This window comes from Mobula hypostoma (assembly GCF_963921235.1).
Source record: "Mobula hypostoma chromosome X1 unlocalized genomic scaffold, sMobHyp1.1 SUPER_X1_unloc_1, whole genome shotgun sequence".
Taxonomy (NCBI): domain Eukaryota; kingdom Metazoa; phylum Chordata; class Chondrichthyes; order Myliobatiformes; family Myliobatidae; genus Mobula; species Mobula hypostoma.
Genome location: NW_026948165.1, coordinates 654,803 through 675,743, shown reverse-complemented (window position 1 = coordinate 675,743; position 20,941 = coordinate 654,803). Strand labels below are relative to the sequence as shown.

Below are 20,941 nucleotides of genomic sequence, written 5' to 3'. Positions count from 1 at the left end.
GTGGAATTGGCTTACATGGGAATCTTGGTGGGCATAGGTGGATTGGGCCAAAGGGCTGGTTTCAGTGCTCTGTGACTGAACAGCTGCTGGTGCTGTGATCTCCTTTCATTCGTTCTCCTTTCCCCCCATCCCAGGAAGGTAAGCTTTATTGGTGTGACGCACGCACAGACAAGATAGAACGAATTGACCTGGAGACGGGCAAGAACAGAGAGGCCATTCTCTCCAGCAACAACATGGATATGTTTGCCGTGTCTGTCTTTGAAGATTACATCTACTGGAGCGACAGGTAATTGAAGCATTGTATACTGCCCTGGTCGTCCATCTGTAGGAAGGATGTCCATCGGATATTTTATCATTGCCTTAATGGATTTGAAATCTGTTTCATGGCATAGCATAGTGCAAAGACGTGCAATTGCTATAAATTACAAAAATAAATAACTATTGCAAAGAAGAATAAATAGCAAGGTAGTGTTCATGGGTTTGTTTGCCTTTCAAAAATCTGATAGCGGAGGGGAAAATAGAGCTGGAGAGGGGGGCAGAAAAGATTCACCAGCACATTGCTGGGACTGGAGGTCTTGAGTTAGAATGAGAGTCTGGGAAGATTGGGACTGTTTTCTCTGGAGTGAAGGGGGCTGAGGGTGACCTGATAAGTCTATGAAATCATGAGGGGCAGAAATGAGGTGGATAGTCTCAGTCTTTTTCTCTGAGTGTTGGGCAGTCTAAAACAAGAGAGCATATTAACAGAAGGTTTCCAGGGGAGTGTGTCAGTATTAGCAATGATTTCTGGGATTGTGTTACGGGAGCTTAACACAAGGGAGCTTAATGTAAAGGAACCCCTAGGAGGCAGTGGTCATAATATGATTGAATTCATACTGCAGTTTGAGAGAGAGAGAGGGACAAAGAAATGGCAAATGAACTTAATGGGTACTTTGCATCTGCCTTCACTGTGGAAGACACTAGCAATGTGCCAAAGGTCCGTGACGGTCAGGAAGCAGGAGTGAGTGCCATTGCTATCACAAAGGAAAAAGTGCTAGGCAAACTGAAAGGTCTTAAAGTGGATGAGTCACCTGGACCAGATGGACTACATCCCAGAGTCCTGAGAGTGGTTGCTGAAGAGATAACATGCATTGGTCGTGATCTATCAAGAATTTTATTCTAGCATGGTCCCAGAGGACTGGAAGATTGCAAATGTCACTCCACTCTTTAAGAAGAGAGGAAGGCAAAAGAAAGGAAATTATAGGCCATTATTAAGGATGAGGATTAATAATAGTTTATTATTAAGGATGAAGTTTCAAGGTACTTGGAGATTAATAAGATAAGTCAAAGTCAGCATGGTTTCTGTAAAGGGGAATCTTGCTGACAAATCTGTTAGAATTCTTTTAGGAAGTAACAAGCAGGATGGACAAAGGAGAGGCAGTAGATGTCATTTACTTGCATTTCCAGAAGGTGTTTGATAAGGTGCCACACATGAGGCTACTTAACAAGGTGAAATCCTATGGCGTTACTTGAAAGATACTGGCATAGATAGTGGAATAGCTCATAGGCATGAGGCAGTGAGTGGGAATAAAGAGGGCCTTTTCTGGTTGGCTATCAGTGACTAGTGGTGTTTCTCAGGGGTAATTATTGGGACCCTGCTTTTCATTTTGTTTGTCAATGATTTAGATAATGGAATTGATGGCTTTCTGGCAAAGTTTGTGGATGATACGAAGATAGGTGGAGGGGTAGATAGTGCTGAGGAAGAAATGCAATTGCAGCAGGACTTAGACAAATTGGAAGAATGAGCAAAATGTGGCAGATAGAATACAGTGTTGGGAAATGCATGGTAATGCATTTTGGTAAAAGGAACAACAGTTGCGGCTATTACCTAAACAGGGAGAAGGTTCAAACATCAGAGATGCACAGGGACTTAGGGGTTCTTGTGCAAGACTCCTAGAAGGTTAATGTACAGGTTGAGTCTGTGGTAAAGAAGGCAAATGCAATGTTGGCATTTATTTCAAGGGGAATAGAATATAAAAACAAAGAGATAATGCTGAGCCTTTATACAACACTAGTCAGGCCACACTTAGATTCTATCGTCAACAGTTTTGGGCCCCATATCTTAGAAAGGATGCATTGTCATTGGAGAGAATCCAGAGGAGGCTCACGAGTATGATTCTGGGAATTAAGGGCATTTGGCAGCTTTGGGCCTATACTCATTGGAATTTAGAGGAATGTGCGGGAAGCTCATTGAAACCTACTGAATGTTGAAAGGACTAGCTAGGGTGGATGTGGAGAGGATGTTTCCTATGGTAGGGGTATCCAGAACTAGAGGGCACAGCCTCAAAATTGAGCAGCGACCCTTTAGAACAGGATAAGGAGGAATATTTTTAGCTAGAGAGTATTAAATCTGTGGAATGTTCTGCCACAGACTGCAGTGGAGGTCAAGTCCGTGTGTATATTTAAGGCAGAAGTTGATCGTTTCCTGATTGGTCAGGGCATCAAAAGATATGGTGAGAAGGTAGGAATGGTGGAGCAGACTCGATGGCCTAATTCTGCTCCTATGTTTTATGGTCTTATTTACAGAGGCTCCTGGGGAGTTTATCGGTATTTACAGGGCATACCAGGAAGTGTGTTGTATTTATAGGGGTCCTGAGGAGTGTGTCAGTATTGAGAGGGGTCCCAGGGAGAGTGTTGGTATTTACAGGGTTCCCAGGGAGAGTAGAATACCAGAAATTTAAGTTACTATCTTGTCTTTTGGATAGGACCCACGCCAATGGATCCATCAAGCGTGGTCAGAAGGATAATGCGACAGAATGTGTTTCATTGAGAACGGGGGTCGGTGTGCAACTAAAAGACGTGAAGGTGTTCAACAGAGAGAGGCAGAAGGGTGAGAAGCAGTTCTCTCTTTTGTGTTGGCTTTTGTTTGAACTGTTGGTACGTTGTGGGATTTGGCTCTCCTCATGCCCCTCCTGCAGCGTGGTGCTCCTGTCTCACTTTTCCTCACCTCGCTGTGGGAGAGGTGGTGAGGAGAGAGTGTCGCGCTCTGCTAGGAATAGTGAGCAAAGAGTGCCGTGCTGTGGGAAGGGTGTTGAGAGCGCGCCATGCTGTAGTAGGTGTGGTGAGGAGAGAGCGCTGTGGGAGGGGTGATGAGGAGTGCTGTGGGTGGGATGGTGAGAGAGCATTGCGGGAGGGACGGTGAGCAGGTAATGCCACGTTGTGGGGTGAGGGGCAGTGAGCAAGCACTGCGCAGTGGAAGGGGCAGGGAGAAGGGAGTGCCGTGCACTGTTCTGTCCTCAGACTCACGAACCCTCATTTCCCTCCACCTGCTCCTCCTCCTTCACCTCTGACAGGGACCAACATCTGTGCCCAGAACAATGGTGGCTGTGCGCAGCTTTGCCTGTACAGGGGCAACGGGCTGCGGACCTGTGCCTGTGCCCACGGCATGCTCTCAGAGGATGGTGCCAACTGCCGAGACTATGATGGCTACCTCCTTTACTCCGAGCGGACCATCCTGAAGAGCATCCACCTGTCAGATGAGACTAACCTCAACTCGCCGGTAAAGCCCTTTGAGGACCTGGACTTCATGAAGAATGTCATTGCCCTAGCATTTGACTATGGCCGGGGCCCCAAGGGAGGCAATCGCATCTTCTTCAGCGACATCCACTTTGGCAACATCCAGCAGGTCAGCGATGATGGCTCAGGGAGGAAGACCATCGTCGACAGTGAGTTCCTTGCAGCAGGTGGAGAGGGTGGGCCTGGTGGTGAGGAGGGAGGACTACCATTGACAGTGAGTTCCCAAGGGGTGTAAGTGAGGGAGTGGAGGAGAGGAGGACCTTCGGTCGACAGTGAGTTCCTGGCAGTGGCATAGGTCGAGGGAGGGAGGACCTTGATGACAGTGAGTGCCCAAGGGGAGGGAGGGAAGGGGAGGGATATCAGAGGATACCCACACAAGAGTGATGTGATGTGTCTTGGGAACACTATTGTGGCTTGGATACACACACCAGAGGTCAGAGAGTGACACAGTAAGAAAACAGGCCCTTCAGCCCAACTGGTCTATGTTGACCAAGGTTCCCATCTAAGCTTGTTCCATTTGTCCCATATCCCTCTAACCCTTTCCTGTCAATGTACCTGTCCAATTGACTATTAAATGTATGTACCTGCCTCAATCACTTCCTCTAGCAGCTTGTTCCATACACAGACCTCCTTCTGGGTCAAGACTTTGACCCTCAGGTTCCTATTAAATCTCCTCTCACCTTGAACCTGCTCCCTTTGGGTTTTGATTCCCCAACCCCAGGAAAAAAACTGCATTCACCCTACTTGTGCACCTTGTGATTTTATACACCTCTAAGATAGCCCCTCAATCTCTTACACTCCCAATCTGACCAACTTCTCAGTCTCCTCAAGTCTTTGCAATATCTTCGTAAATCTCCTCCACACTGTGACAACACTCCCCAGGGCTCTGCTGTGCACTGTGGAATTCTTGCCCCTGTTTTCCTCTTCCCCCAACACAGTTTAACCTTCCCCTGACACATGCACGTACAGACATGTACCACATACCACGTGCACACAGACATATGTGCGTGCATCAGGTACAGGCACACATGCACACAAAGGCACTCGATGTGGGCACAAGGTACGTACACACAAATAGGCACAGGCAGACCCATGCACGCGTGTATACATACATCATACACACACACACACACACACACACGCACGCAACGTTTGTACGTACTTCAAAGAGACGCGATTGAAGGCAACACCTTCGGCACGCCAAGCACGTTGACACACTCAGACTGATCCCATTCCATTCCCCCAGTCACCCCACACACGCCCCAGGATTCTACTACTCACCCACATTTACTCTGAGGGATTGGGAGGGCAGTGCGCTGTTGCTGGATAGACAGCGATCCGGGGCTGGGTTGGTGACTGGGGTCTTTCTCTGTGTTTGAGCCAATGTCTCCTCTCCATCTTCCCTACAGATGTGGGCTCAGTGGAGGGTCTGGCCTACCATCGGGCCTGGGACACACTGTACTGGACCAGCTACACCACCTCCACCATCAGCCGACACAGTGTGGACCAGAGCCGGCCCGGAGCCTTCGACCGTGAGACCGTGGTCACCATGTCTGGCGAGGATCACCCTCGCGCCTTCGTCCTCGACGAGTGCCTCAAGTAAGGAGGTGGGCGGTGGTTGTCAGGTGGGGTGAGACCCAGGGGGGTAGGGATGGAGGGGATATCCTCCAGACTTTCTGCAGCCTGTTATCCTATGTCTCGAGGTCGAGGTTCTTCATCCTTGACAAGTGGCTCGAGTGATGCAGCTGAAAGTGGGTGGAGTTGAGGGGGTGGGGCAGACCCAATGGGTAGGGGGAACAGGGTGGCTGATGGAAGATCCTTCAGACCCTCTGCAGCCTGTTTGTTGAGGTCAAAGTCGTTCCTCCTTTGTGAGTGCCTCGAGAAAGGGGACGGCCGTGAACTGAGGGGGATATAAGGCGATGGAAGCAATGGGGTTAAGAGTGGGGAATGGAAGGGAGGTCCTTCAGAACTTCTTCCCCCCCCCCCCAGTGTCTCAAGGTCATGGGGTTATGAGTGGATGAATGGGTGGGGAGAGACCCTTCAGGAGTCCCTGTTCCCCATTCTGTGCCTCAAAGTTAGGGTTGGAGTAGAGGAATGAGCTTCAGACCACCAATGTCTTGACGTCGGGGGAGTGGGGGCTGGTGAGCATGCTTCGGACATTCTCCAGCCTGCACCTCCCTATATCGAGGTTGAGGTCATTCCAGCCCTCACCCCATGTTTGTCTTCAAGTGGGGCATAGATAGGGATGTTGTTCATTCTGCTCTGGAAGGCTGAGGTCACTGGGACAGCTGTTAACAGATTTCTCAACCACTTTCTCTCTCCTTTCCCTTTCTCCTCTTCTGCCCTCTCTTCATCCCTCTCTCTCCCCCCTCTTCCCCCACTCTAACCCTCTCTTTACCCCACTCTTCCCCTTGTTCCCTCTCTTTCTTACCCTGTCTCTCTTATCCCCCTTCTCTACCCTCTTCTCTCCCCCTTAACTACACCGCCTCTCTACCCCACCTCTCTCCCTCTCTCCCCAACCTCAGCCTGATGTTCTGGACGAACTGGAATGAGCAGTACCCCAGCATTATGAGAGCCACGCTCAGCGGCGCCAGTGTATCGGTCATCATTGGCACGGACATCCGCACCCCCAATGGCCTCGCCATCGACCACCCGTCCGAGAAACTCTACTTCTCTGATGCTACACTTGACAAGATCGAGCGATGCGAGTATGACGGCTCCAATAGGAAGGTGAGTGTCTCCACCACTCTCCTCTCCAGCCCCTCACCCACCTTCCTTTCACCCTTCTCTCTCCGCCCCTTTCCCTCCCCCTCCTCCTACATTCACTACTTCCTCTGGGTTTGATTCTGACCTCTGTCACTGTTTGTGTGTGTGGGGTCTGCAGATTCTTCCTGTGACCATGTGAGTTTCCCACAAGCGCTCTGACTCCCTCCCAGATCCCAACAACGTACGGGGTCTGTGGCTTCATCAGCTGCTGGAAATGATCCCCTCGCCACCTCCTGTGTGTGTGGGTGAGGGGTAGGTTCTGGGCGGGGGGGCGGTGGGAGTTGATGAGAATATTAGGTAATGCTGCAGGATGAGTGTAGATGGGTTGGCATGAATCTGATAAGGCTGAAAGGCCTCTCTGCTTACCTCTGCAACATTCTGAAATTTGTGGAAGCGTGTGTATGCGTGTCTGCGTGTATCACGCAGGTCAGTTTTTTGGTGTCAAACTCGACTTCACTGTAGATGCTCAAGGACATGTCACAGGTGCTCATGAGTCAGAGTTGAATTTATTGTCACCTGTACAAGTCGCTGTGTGTACAGGTGCAATAAAAAGCTTACTTACGGCAGCATCACTGGCACAGAGCATCAGAGACACAACATTCACAAGGAAACATAAATTAAACAAATAATAGACAATTTTTACAAGATAGAATACAATTAGAACAAAATCAAAGTCCATTTTAGTGCAAACTGGTCACTGTAGTGATTAGGGCCAGTTGGTTCAAGCAGTATGTGTGGGTGCAGTGTGTCCAGTGGTAGGGAGGGTTGTGCATGTGATGGACTGGATAGACTCCACTACTGTGTACAGCTTTTTATGTTCCTGCATATTTGAATTGCCATACCTATGTGTCTCTGTCTGTGTTCTTGTCTGTCCCTGTCTCTGTGTCAGTCTCTGTATGTGTCTCTCCTTCTGTGGCTCTCTCTCTCTCTCTCTCCCCCCCCCCGCTCTCTCTCTCTCTCCCCGCCCCCTCTACATTTGTCTGTATGTGTGTGTGTGTACCTGTGTACACACATTCAAAAGCACATTTTGGTGCACCTCTGTGCACGTATTTGTATCCCTGCCTGCATGCTAATTTACTGCCTCTGTCTTTTCTCCCTCCCCACCCCCCACCCCCCAGGTGATCCTGAAGTCTGAGCCGGTCCATTCCTTCGGCCTGGCAGTGTATGGCAACTTCATCTTCTGGACAGACTGGGTGCGCAGGGCAGTGCTGCGTGCTGACAAATACACTGGTGGAGATCTCCGTGTCCTGCGGGCGGACATCCCCCAGCAGCCCATGGGAATTGTCGCTGTGGCAAATGACACCAACAACTGTGAGTGAAGGGCAGGGGGAGCTCTACCTTGCCCAGTGGTCAGTTCAAATGTAAATTGGTTTATTTTTGTCTTACATACGGTTCATACAGATCAGATCATTACACAGTGTAGAGCAGGCAGACAATAAGGTGCAAGGGCCATGATGAGGTAGGTTGTGAAGTCAAGAGCTTATCTTATTGTGCTGGGGCCCGTTCAGTAGTCTTTATAACAGTGTGGTAGAAGCAGTCCTTGAGCCTGGTGGTATGTGCTTTCAGAGTTTAGTATCATCTATCGCATGAGAGGGAGGAGAAGAGAGATTGTCCGGGATATGGAGGTGTTTGCACACACAAGATGAGCTGATGGGGCTTTTATGATGTTGTAAGGGTTTTGGAGTGCAGTAGACCCACAGGAAAGGGGATGTGATTGGTTCATAAGACTGACAGCAGTAGTCCATTGTTATTTATTTATGCCTTCCCTCTCTCTCCGCAGGCAACCTGTCACCATGTAAGGTCTTCAACGGAGGCTGCCAGGATCTGTGCCTTCTCACGGCAGAGGGACGGGTCAAGTGTGCTTGCCGTGGCGATCGGACCCTCTTGAATGACTTCACTTGCAGTGGTGAGCTCCACCGTCCCCCTTCCCACTCTCTTTAACTCTACTGGGGTCTCATTTCCCGAACCCTTTAAATGCACTCAGACCTTGCTTCTCTCTCTCCCTTTAAACCCAATAGACCCCTCTTCTCTCTTCCTTTACACCCAATGGATCCCATTTTTCTCTCTCTTTAAACCCAGTGGACACCGTTTCTCTCTCCCTTTACACCCAATGAACCCTGTTTCTCTCTGTCTTTAAACCCAAGGGACCCTGTTTCTCTCTCTCTTTAAACCCAAGGGACCCTGTTTCTCTCTCTCTTTAAACCCAACAGACTCCATTTCTCTCTCACTTTAAACCCAATGGACCCCATTTCTCTGTCTCCCTTTACGCCCAATGAACCCCGTTTCTCTCACTTTAAACCCAGTGGACCCCATTTCTCTCTCCCTTTACACCCAATGAACCCTGTTTCTCTCTGTCTTTAAGCCCAAGGGACCCTGTTTCTCTCTCTCTCTAAACCCAAGGGACCCCGTTTCTCTCTCTCTCTCCCTTTAAACCTGATGGACCCCATTTCTCTCTCCCTTTAAACCCAACGGACCCCATTTCTCTCTCCCTTTAAACCCAGTGGTCCCCGTTTCTCTCTCTCTCTAAACGCAACAGACCTCATTTCTCTCCCTTTAACCCCACTGGGACCCTGTTTCCCACTCCTTTTAAACCCCCTCCTCCCGCTGATGGGAGGCATGTCAATATGATACAGGTTTCCCCTGCTATCCGAATGTAGAGCGTTCCTGTGAAACCATTCGTAACCCGAAATGGCATAAAGCAAAGAAGCAATTACTATTAATTTATATGGGAAAAATTTTTGAACGTTCTCAGGCCCAAAAAATAACCTAACAAATCATACCAAATAACACATAAAACCTAAAATAACACTAACATATAGTAAAAGCAGGAATGATATGATAAATATACAGCCTATATAAAGTAGAAATAATGTATGTACGGTGTAGTTTCACTTAACAGAATCGGCAAGTTCGAGCCAAAATCGACTTGTCGAAAAAAAATCAGCACATACATGCATGTGCACGTCACGCATGCATACGTACAGGCATTCACACACCTGCCCGCGCAAGGCTTCATGGTCATGGTAGTCTTTCTCGGGGTAAACACAAGTTTAAAGTGAGCATCTTTTTTCGTAAAAGCGAAAGTTTTCTTTCAGTTAACGAAACCAGGTACTAATGTAGGTCTTTCGTAAAAGCGAAATGTCGTAAAGACAATGTTTGGAAAGCGGGGGACACCTGTACCCTATGTTCTTTAATCCCATTTCCTCCGTAAACATCTTCCTGTCTTTGTAACCCTCTCTTGCCCCACACACCCCTCCCCATTTTGGTGAACCCCCCTCTCTTCTCTACATCTCTCCCTTTCTCTTCCCCTCCCCCACCCCCTTGCCTTTCCTGCTCCTCCCCTCTCTCTCCTCCCTCTCCCTCTTTCTGTGATCCCCCTCACTCTTCCTCTCCCACTCACTCTTTGTCCCCCTCCCTCAATCTCGCGCTCTCCCCTACCCCTCACACATTTTCCTCCTCCCCATTCCTCCTCCCTCGCTCTTTCCTCCCCCTCAATCTCTCCCCCTCTCTCCTCCCCCTTCTCTCCTCCTCCTTCTCTCCTCTCCCTCTTTCTCTTCCCCTCACTCTCTCTCCTCCCCTCTCTCTTCCCTCCCCCTCTCTCTCTCTGCCCTCTTTCCTCCATCTTCCCTCCCTTCTTTCCTCTCCTTCCTTCTCTCTCTCTCTCCACCTCTCTTTCTCTCCTCTCTCTCTCTCCTCTTTCTCTCTCTCGCTCTCTCTCCTCCCTCTTTTTTTTCTCTCTCTCCTTGACTCCTCCTGGGTCCTTGAGCTCTGGACCTCCCTCTGTACACCTTCATTTGACGGACTGGTTAGTAGGACCACACCTGGTGGTGGTGTGGACAGTATCCTCTCTTTCAGGGAAGGACGTTGATGTGTTGGGAGCAGTTTGGAGAAGGTTTAAAGGACCCATATTTGGAACTAACCTGTAAAATTCATGTGTAACTCATCTTTTTCTTGTGAATGTTGTGTCTCTGATGCTGCTGCAAGTTAAGTTTTTTAATCGCACCCTGTGCACACATGGACTTGTGCACCTGACAGTAAACTCTACTTTGACTGAGTGGGTGGGTCAGTGAGGGATGTCTGGAGCCGTCCCTTGTTCAAGGAAGGATATTGCTGTTTTGGGAGTGGTTCAGAGAAGTTTTACCAGACTGGAGTGGGAAAGCTGGTGAGACCACATTTGGGAAGCATGCTAAGTTGCATCGTCTACTTTTCATGTTATATGTTAATGATCTGAACAACAGAATTGATGGCTTTTTTGACAGGTTTGTGATTGATACAAAGATTAGTGAAGGGGCAGGTAGTGTTGAGGAAGCAGGGAGTCTGCAGAAAGACTTGGACAGGTTAGGAGAATGGGCAAAGAAGTGGGAGATGGAGTACAATGTCAGTAAGTATATGGTCATGCACTTTGGTAGAAGGACTATTTTTTTAAACGGGGAGATGATTCAGAAATCAGAGATGCAAAGGGACTTGAGTCCTCATGCAGGATTCCCTAAAGGTTAGCTTGCAGGTTGAGTTGGTGGTGAGGAAGGCAAATGCAGTGTTAGCATTCATTTTGAGAAGACTAGAATTAAAAAAGCAAGGATGTAATACTGAGGCTTTATAAGGTGTTGGTTAGACTGCATTTGGAGTATCGTAAGCAGCTTTGGACTCAATATCTAAGAAAGGACATGCTGGCATTGGAGAGGGTCCAAAGGAAGTTTACAAGAATAATCCTGGGAATGACCTCATGGGATACAAACCCAGCCTGTCTGACCATTCCATGTGAGAGAACACACCCATTCCACGGATAAGGAGTGTTTGATGGTTCAGGACCTGTGCTCACTGGAGTTTAGAAGAATGAGAGTGGGTCTCATTGAAACCTACCAAATATTGAAAGCCCTAGATAGAGTGGATGCGCAGAGGATGTTTCCTTTAGTGGGAGAGTCTAAGGCTAGAGAACATAGCCTCACAATAGAAGGACGTGCATTTAGAACAGAGATGAGTAGGAGTTTCTTTAGCCAGAAGGTGGTGTATCTGTGGAATTCATTGCCACATTTCACTGTGGTGGCCTAGTCTTTGGGTATATTTAAACGGAGGTTGATAGGCTTTTGATTAGTAAGGTCGTCAAAGGTTACAGAGAGAAGCCAAAAGAACGGGGTTGAGAGGGATAATAAATCAGCCTTGATGGAACGGCGAAGCGGACTCGATGGGCTGAATGGTCTAATGCTGTCTGATGTTTTAGTCTTAATAAGTTGGAAATAGTGAGAATGAATGTGTTGTTGGATGGCAGGATGTGTTAGGACTGGACTGGAGCATCTCAGACCCACAAAGGGTTTTGACAGGGTGAGTATGTGGATGATTGTCTCCTGCTGTGGGAGAATCTCATTTAAGGGGCGATTGATGGAACAGAGACTGCATTCTGCAAAGTTTCAAAGAAAGAGAGGGTGTGCACTGAAATTCTTAGACTACTTAATGACAAGGATGAGTCTTGGAATTGTCAGGGACTTAAACCCAACAAGTTCAAAGTATGTTTATTATCAAAGTACAACCTTAAGATTTGCCTTCTTACAGGCAACCACAAGAACCCATGAAAAAAAGACCGTAAAAGTAATTATAGGCCGGTAAGTTTGATGTCGGTAGTAGCTAAATTATTGGAAGGAGTACTAAGAGATAGGATCTACAAGTATTTGGATAGACAGGGACTTATTAGGGAGAGTCAACATGGTTTTGTGCGTGGTAGGTCATGTTTAACTAATCTATTGGAGTTTTTCAAGGAGGTTACCAGGAAAGTGGATGAAGGGAAGGCAGTGAATGTTGTCTATATGAACTTCAGTATGGCCTTTGACAAGGTCCCACATGGGAGGTTAGTTAGGAAAATTCAGTCGCTAGCTATACATGGAGAGGTGGTAAATTGGATTAGACATTGGCTCAATGGAAGAAGCCAGAGAGTGGTAGTGGAGGATTGTTTCTCTGAGTGGAGGCCTATGACTAATGGTGTGCCACAGGGATCAGTGCTGGGTCCATTGTTATTTGTCATCTATATCAATGTTCTGGATGATAATGTGGTAAATTGGATCAGCAAATTTGCTGATGATACAAAGATTGGAGGTGTAGTAGACAGCGAGGAAGGTTTTCAGAGCCTGCAGAGGGACTTGGACCAGCTGGAAAAATGGGCTAAAAAATGGCAGATGGAGTTTAATACAGACAAGTGTGAGGTATTGCACGTTGGAAGGACAAACCAAGGTAGAACATACAAGGTAAATGGTAAAGCACTGAGGAGTGCAGTAGAACAGAGGAATCTGGGAATACAGATACAAAATTCCCTAAAAGTGGCGTCACAGGTAGATAGGGTCGTAAAGAGAGCTTTTGGTACATTGGCCTTTATTAATCAAAGTATTGAGTATAAGAGCTGGAATGTTATGATGAGGTTGTATAAGGCATTGGTGAGCCTGAATCTGGAGTATTGTGTTCAGTTTTGGTCACCAAATTACAGGAAGGATATTAATAAGGTTGAAAGAGTGCAGAGAAGGTTTACAGGGATGCTGCCAGGACTTGAGAAACTCAGTTACAGAGAAAGGTTGAATAGGTTAGGACTTTATTCCCTGGAGCGTAGAAGAATGAGGGGAGATTTGATAGAGGTACATAAAATTATAATGGGTATAGATAGAGCGAATGCAAGCAGGCTTTTTCCACTGAGGCTAGGGGAGAAAAAAAACTAGAGGACATGGGTTAAGGGTGAAGGGGGAAAAGTTTAAAGAGAACATTGGGGGGGCGGCTTCTTCACACAGAGGATGGTGGGAGTGTGGAATGAGCTGCCAGATGAAGTGGTAAATGCGGGCTTACTTTTAACATTTAACAAAAACTTGGACAGGTATGTGGATGAGAGGTGTATGGAGGGATATGGTCCAGGTGCAGGTCAGTGGGACTAGGCAGAAAAATGGTTTGGCACAGCCAAGAAGGGCCAAAAGGCCTGTTTCTGTGCTGTAATGTTCTATGGTTCTATGGTAAACAATAAAAGTAAGGGAGTAGGATTCAAAGCAAAAATGAGTCCGTAGACAAAGCCCGGAGCAGCCAGAGTAGGCCACAGCCTCAGCCTCATTTCACTGCAAAGCCGAGTAAACGTAACAGAGCAGTGAGCACAACTGGCCCAGCCCTCTTCTCTGGTCCTTCCTGACAACTTGCCTTTTCAGTCTATCTGGCCCAGTGTTTAAATCATCCAAACATGGGGTCGTTCTTTATTCTTGGACCTGGGCCTGTTGCTTTGATATGCTCTGGATGTGGACCCTGCTGCCATGTTTCAGTCTATAACCGACCTTTCCATATCGGCCTGGCACTTAGATCGATCAGACATTAGCTTAGGTGATTGGGCCTCAATTCTGCCTTGAACCTGTGAGGTGGTGCTTTTTGGGAAATCAAATCAGGACTGGCTCGACAGGACAGTGCAGGAACAGTCCCTTTGGCCCACAATGGTGCAACTATCAGTGTGCCCACTTAAATTAAATCTCTCTGCCTGTATGTGATCCATATCCCCCCCATTCCCTGCACATTCATGTGCCTGTGTTAGTACCCCTTTACCGTATCTGCCTCCACCACCAACTCTGGCGGCGCATTCCAGATACCCACCCCTCTGCATGAAAAAAATTATTCCCCCACACCCTCCCCCCCACATATCACTTTCAGCTTTTCTCCTCGCACCTTAAGTGCACTGTCCTCTAGAGATTTTTACCCTGGAAAAAAAAAGAGATTCTCTTCACCCTATATATGCCTCCCATAATTTTATAAATCTCCCCTCAACTGCCGCCCCTCCACAGAAAACAGCCCAAGTTTTTGCAACTTCTCCTTTATAGCTAGTACCCTCCCTTACCTCCTTTGGTGGGGAGGGAAGTGCCCGTGATATATTGGATAGAGTCCACTACTCTCTTGCAGCTTCTTATGTTTCTGTGCATTTGAATTGTCGTACCAGACTTCCTGAAGGACACATAGCTACAGTCACATGAATAAGGTGCAAGAAAAACTTACCCGCAGCAGCATCGTAGCATTAAATAAGTAACTTTAACAAGAAATACATAAATTAAACATAAATTATGCTTAATTTTTACAAAAAAAAACCAATTAGAACAAAAATGAAATCCATTGTAGTGCAAAGTGGTTACAGTGTTTCTGTACTGAGGTGGTGATTAGGGTTGTGCTGGTTGGTTCAGGAACTGAATGGTTAAAGGGAAATAGCTGTTCCTGAACCTGAAGGTGTGGGATTTCAGGTGGTGTGCTCCTGTTCCTTCTATCCTCATCTCCCGCTTCTCTCCCTGTCTTCCAGCTCCCAATTCCAGTTGCAACCTCTACAGCGAGTTTGAGTGTGGTAATGGGGACTGTGTCAACTACAGTCTAACCTGCGATGGAGTGGCTCATTGCAAGGACAGATCTGACGAGAAGCCATCGTTCTGCAGTAAGTTGCCTCGTGAGCCATCTGCAACAGAGTTGTGCAGTGTGGAAACAGGCCCTTCAGCCCAGCATGTCCATACTGTTCCAGATTCTCATCTAAGCCTATGTATATTCCTATCTATAGTCCATTTACCTATGTTTGCTCATATCCCTTTGAACCTTTCCTATCCATGTACCTGTCCAAGTGTCTTTTAAATGTTGTTAATGTACCTATCTCAGCCTCTTCCTCTGCCAGCTCATTCCACATACAGACCACCCTCCGGGCAGAAAAAGGTACCCCTCAGGTCCCTTTTAAATCTTTTCCCCTCTCATCCTAAACACTGGTTTATGCTCCCCGGCGTTGGACTCCCCTGAGGAAAAATCTAGTACTGTACACCTTATCTATGCCTCTTAAAATTTTAAACATTTCTATAAGATTGTCCGTCATTCTCCTATGTTCCCATAATTCAAGCCCTCTAGTCTTGGCAATATCCTCTTAAATCTCCTCTGTACTCTTTCCAGTTTAACCACATCTTTTCTATAACAGGTGGCTAAACCAGTACACAGTACTCCAGTGTGGCTTCACCAATGATTTATACAATTGTTAACATAATGTCCCACCATTCAATGCCCTGACTGATGAAGGCCAGTGCATTAAACATCTTTTTCACCACCCTGTCTACCTGTGATGCAGGTTTTAATGAATTCTGCATTTGTTCTTCGAGGTCCCTTTGATCCATTACGCTCCAGAGTTCCCAACTGTGCATGGAATAATACCTATGCTGGTTTGACATTATAAAATTCATCAGCTCACATATATATACTGAAATCTATTTGCCATTCCTCGAGCCACTTCCCTAACTGTTCAAGACCCCCTGTAATCTACAATAAACTTTCTCATTATTAACCAAATCTCCTATCTTCATGTCATCTGCAATCTTATTGATCAAGCCTTGTACATTCACTTCTAAATCATTTATATAAATAACAAATAAGAAGGGTCCCAAGACTGACCCCTACAGCACACCACTAGTCACCAGCTCTGTTCCAAAAAACAACCTTCAACCACCATTTTTTGCTTCCTACCTCCAAGGCAAGTTTGAATTAAACTAACAAGCTCTGCCATATTCCATGAGACCTATCCCTCCAGACAAGCCTACCATTTGGGACCATCCGAAGGCCCTTGCTGAAGTGAATATCTACCACCTTACTCTCATCTACTGAGTTAAATTCCCCTGCTGTTCCTTGGCCCATTTCCCAAGTTGACCTGCATCACCTTTAAAACCTTGAACAATCTTCTTCACTGTCCACAAGCGCAGTAAACCGTGACCTCCTATGTTCTCATCCAGACTGTTAGCATCTCTGACCAGCAGAGGTTGAATGGGTTTGGTAAGTTGGTTTATTGTTATCACATATACTGAGGTTCAGAGAAAAACTTTGTTTTGCATGCCACCCATACAGATCATTTCATTGCATCAGAACAATGGAAACGCAATAATAACAATGCAGAAGTATTACAGTTACAGGGAAGGTGCAGTAAAGTGCAAGATCATAACAAGGTAGATTGTGAGTTCATCTTACCGTACTGGGGGACTGTTGAATGGTCCTATACAGCAGAATAGAATCTGTCCTTGAGCCTGGTGGTGTGAGCTTTCAGGCTTTTGTATCTTCTGCCCGACGGGAGAGGGGGAGAAGAGAGAATGTCTGGTGTGGGTGGGGTCTTTGATTATTCTGGCTGCTTTACCGAACAGTGATAAGTGTAGACAGAGTCCATGGAGGGGAGGCTGGTTTCTGTGTTGTACTGAGCTGTGTCCACAACTCTCTGCAGTTTCTTGTGGTCACAGGCAGAGCAGTTGCCATAACAAGCCGTGATGTATCTCGATGGGGTACTTTCTAAGGTGCATCAATAAAAATTGGTAATGGTCAATTGGGATCTGCCATATTCCTTTAGCAGTAAGGATTACAGTGAAGCTTCTTAGTCACGATCTCAACATGGTTGGACAAGGACAGGCTACTTGTGATGTTCACTTCCAGGAATCTGAAGCTGTCAACATTCCCAACCTCAACACCATTGGTGTAAACAGCAGCATATACACTGCACTCCTTTCTGAAATTAATGACCAGCTCTTTTGTTTGCTGACGTTGCGGGAAGGCTGTTGTCATACCAAATTTGCTTGACCTTACCCCATGCAGTCAGTGGTTCTGTGTCTTTCAGGCAACCGCAAGTGTAAGAAGGGCTACAGGCGCTGCTTGAATGGACGGTGTGTCCCTGTTGGAAACTGGTGCAACGGCGTGGACGAGTGTGGTGATAATTCTGACGAGGCCTTCTGCAACAGTGAGTTTCCAGTTTGAGGGGGCGAGAGGAGGGGCGGTCAAGCGGTGGGGGGGGGCGGAGGCGCTGAGGCTGGTGAGCCGTGGAAGTGGCGGTGAGGAAGGGAGCACCACACTGTGGGTAGGGCATGTTGAGGAGGGAGTGGTGAGGAGAGATCTATGTGGGAGGGGAGCTGCGGTCATTGCAGGAGCTTTCTCGTGTCCTGGCTTGTGGTAGAAGAAGAAGCCCAGAATGTAGTCCTTCCCCACAGGCCTTTCGTATTGGCTGCTCCAAGCTTTAGTGGGTACCCCAGCACAAACTCCCAGTGCCTGAGCTGTGACAGTTGGCAGCAAGCAAAGTTCGAAGTAAAATTTATCATCAGTGTACATACACGTCACCACATATAACTCTGAGATTCTTTTTCTGTGGGCATACTTAGCAAATCTATAGAACAGTAACTGTAAGCTGTAAACATCAGGAACTATTAACTGTAAACAAACTGTGCAAATACAGATATAAATAAATAGCAATAAATAACGAGCATGAAATAACAAGATAACAGAGTCCTTAAATGAGTGTAGCTATCCCCTTTTGTTTAAGAGCCCGATGGTTGAGGGGTAGTAACTGCTCTTGAACCTGAAGCTCCTGTACCTTCTACCTGATGCAGCAGTGAGAAAAGAGCATGGCCTGGGTAGTGAGGATCTTCGATGATGGATGCTGCTTTTCTATGGCAACCTTTCATGTAGCTATGCTCAGTGGTTGAGAGACCATAAGATATAGGGGCAGAAGTAGGCCATTTGACCCATTGAGTCAGTTCCGCCATTCAATCATGGGCTGATCCAATTCTTCCAGTCATCCCACTCCCCTGCCTTCTCCCCATACTATTTGAAGCCCTGGCTAATCAAGAACCTATCTATCTCTGCCTTAAATGCACCCAATGACTTGGCCTCCACAGCCGCTCGTAGCAACAAATTCCACAGATTTACCACCCTCTGACTAAAGTAATTTCTCCACATCTCTGTTCTAAATGGACGTCCTTCAATCCTGAAGTTGTGTCCTCTTGTCCTAGACTCCCCTACCACGGGATATAACTTTGTCATATCTAATCTGTTCAGGCCTTTTAACATTCGGAATGTTTCTATCCCTCATTCTCCTGAACTCCAGGGAATACAGCCCAAGAGCTGCCAGACGTTCCTCATACAGTAACCCTTTCATTCCTGGAATCATTCTCGTGAATCTTCTCTGAACCCTCTCCAATGTCAGTATGTCCTTTCTAAAATAAGGAGCCCAAAATTGCACACAGTACTCCAAGTGTGGTCTCACGAGTGTCTTATAGAGCCTCAACATCACATCCCTGCACTTGTATTCTATACCTCTAGAAATGAAGGTCAACATTGCATTTGCCTTCTTCACTACTAACTAAACCTGGAGTTAACCTTTAGGGTATCTTGCACAAGGACTCCCAAGTCCCTTTACATCTCTGCATTTTGAATTCTCTCCCCATCTAAATAATAGTCTGCCCATTTATTTCTTCCACCAAAGTTCGTGACCATACACTTTCCAACATTGTATTTCATTTGCCACTTCTTTGCCCATTCCCCCATATAAGTCTCCCTGCAGGCTCTCTGTTTCCTCAACACTACCTGCTCCTCCACCTATCTTTGTATCATTGGCAAATTTAGCCTAAATCCTTAATCCCACAGTCCAAATCATTGACATACATCGTAAAAAGCAGCGGTCCCAACACCGACCCCTGTGGAACTCCACTTGTAACTGGCAGCCAGCCAGAATAGGATCCCTTTATTCCCACACCATTTTCTGCCGATCAGCCAGTGCTTCACCCATGTTAGTAACTTCCCTGTAATTCCATGGGCTCTTATCTTGCTAAGCAGCCTCGTGTGCAACACCTTGTCAAAGGCCTTCTGAAAATCCAAGTACACCACATCCACTGCGTCTCCTTTGTCTACCCTGCTTGTAATTTCCTCAAAAAATTGCAGTAGGTTAGTCAGGCAGGATTTTCCTTTCAGGAAACCCTGCTAGCTTTGGCCTATCTTGTCATGTGCCTCCAGGTATTCCGTAATCTCATCCCTAATAATTGATTCCAACAACTTCCCAACCACTGATGTCAGGCTAACAGGTCTATGGTTTCCTTTCTGCTGCTTCCCACCCTTCTTATTTTACCCATGATGTACTGGGCCAAATCCACTACCTTTTGTAGGATTTTCCATTCAAAGGCATTGGTGTTCCCATACCAGGCTGTAATGCAACCACCACACATCCATAGAAGTTTGACAAGGTTTTTGATGACATACTGAACCTCCGCAGGCTCCTGAGCAAGTAGAGGTGCTGTCGTGCTTTCCTTGCAATAATACTTACGTGATGGGTCCAGTCCAGGACAGTCCTCTGAGATAGTGACACTCAGGAATTTAAAAATATTGACCCTCTCTACCTCTGATTCTCCGATGATTACTCGTTCATGGACCTCTGGTTTCTCTCTCCTCAAGTCTACAGTCTGTTCCTTGGACTTATTGACATTGAGTGAGAGGGGGTTGTTGTTACACCACTCAGCCAAGTATTCAGTCTCCCTCCTGTATGCTGATTCATCATCTCCTTTGATACAACCCACAACAGTGGTGTCATCAGCAAATTTGTGTATGGTGTTGGAGCTGTACCTAGTCACACAGTCAAAGGTGTAAAGCGAGTAGGGCAGGGAGTAAGTACACATCCCTGTGGTGCTGCTGTGCTGATGGAAATTGTGGAAGGGGTTATTTTGCCAATCCGAACTGACTGGAATCTGCAAGTGATGAAATCCAAGATTCAATTGCACAAGTAGAACCCCTTTCCGGGTGAGGCAATCCTTGTGAATCTGTCAGTCCCATTCATGGTGTCCAGCACTCTCAATGCAGTTTCTTTTGCGTCGGTGAGTACAGACACGGCTTGACAGGGGAAGGAGGGTGGCGAGGGGCAGGAAACCACTTTGCCCCCACCAGCCGGGATCTCCTAGTGGCTGGTGTTTCTAAGTCCACTTTCCGTTGGAATAGGTTTATTTTGTCATACGTACCAAGACACTGAACACCATCACCCTCCTCTATCCTCAACAGCCTACTCGCTCTCACTGATTCCCCACCACCTTCCTTTTATTCCCTGGTCCACTGTCCTCTCCTGTCAGATTCCTTGTTTTGAAGCCCTTTGCCTCTTCCACTATCACCTTCCACCTTAATACATCAATCTCACTTCCCCCTTCTGCCCCCATCCACCTACTTTTCCTCCTTGCTTGGATTCACCCATCACCTGTCAGCTTATGCTCTAACCTACCTTCTGCCCCCCCTTTATTTCCAGTCTTGATAAAGGGTTTCAGCATGGTGACTCTTCATTTCCCCATAGATGCTACCTGACCTGCTGAGTTCCTCCACTGCTTTGTGTGTGTTTCTCCACCCACTACCTGCCAGTTCTTTCCCCCATCCCTCACCTCTTCAAACCGGCTATCTCCCCTCCAGTTCAGAGGAAAGGTCTTGACCCAAATAGTCAAATGTTTATTTCATTCCACAGACACTGCTGGTCCACTGAGTTCCTCCACTACTTCGTGTGTGCTTCTGAATAAAATATTCCCCATTCCTACCTCTCAGTCCCATATGTGAGGCTGGTCTAATTCATTAAGTTGGTTAACATTCTAAATGAAATAGTCAATTGTATCCAGCATTGGCTTAGCAGAAGTCAAAGTATTGAGTACAGCAGTTAAGATGTTTTGTTAAGGTCATATAAATTGTTGGTGAAGCCACATTTGGAGTATTGTGTGCAGTTCTGGTCACCTACCTACAGAAAAGTGTCAATAAGGTTGAAAGAGTACAGAGAAAATTTACAAGTATGTTGTCAGGACTTGAGGACCTGAGTTATAGGGAAAGGTTGACCAGGTTAGGG

General features: G+C 46.8%; 1 protein-coding gene across 1 annotated transcript in view; it reads left to right on the top strand.

Annotated features, from left to right (window-relative positions):
* LOC134341384 (low-density lipoprotein receptor-related protein 1-like) overlaps nt 1–20,941 on the top strand; it is a 286,341-nt gene that overhangs the window by 171,705 nt on the left and 93,695 nt on the right. Inside the window, exons 39-47 of the mRNA XM_063039246.1 lie at nt 135–286; nt 2,742–2,866; nt 3,330–3,701; nt 4,962–5,151; nt 6,078–6,282; nt 7,437–7,629; nt 8,099–8,224; nt 14,609–14,737; nt 16,928–17,047. Of these exons, the coding sequence (XP_062895316.1) occupies nt 135–286; nt 2,742–2,866; nt 3,330–3,701; nt 4,962–5,151; nt 6,078–6,282; nt 7,437–7,629; nt 8,099–8,224; nt 14,609–14,737; nt 16,928–17,047 (1,612 nt within the window). The remainder of the gene's footprint in view (nt 1–134; nt 287–2,741; nt 2,867–3,329; nt 3,702–4,961; nt 5,152–6,077; nt 6,283–7,436; nt 7,630–8,098; nt 8,225–14,608; nt 14,738–16,927; nt 17,048–20,941) is intronic.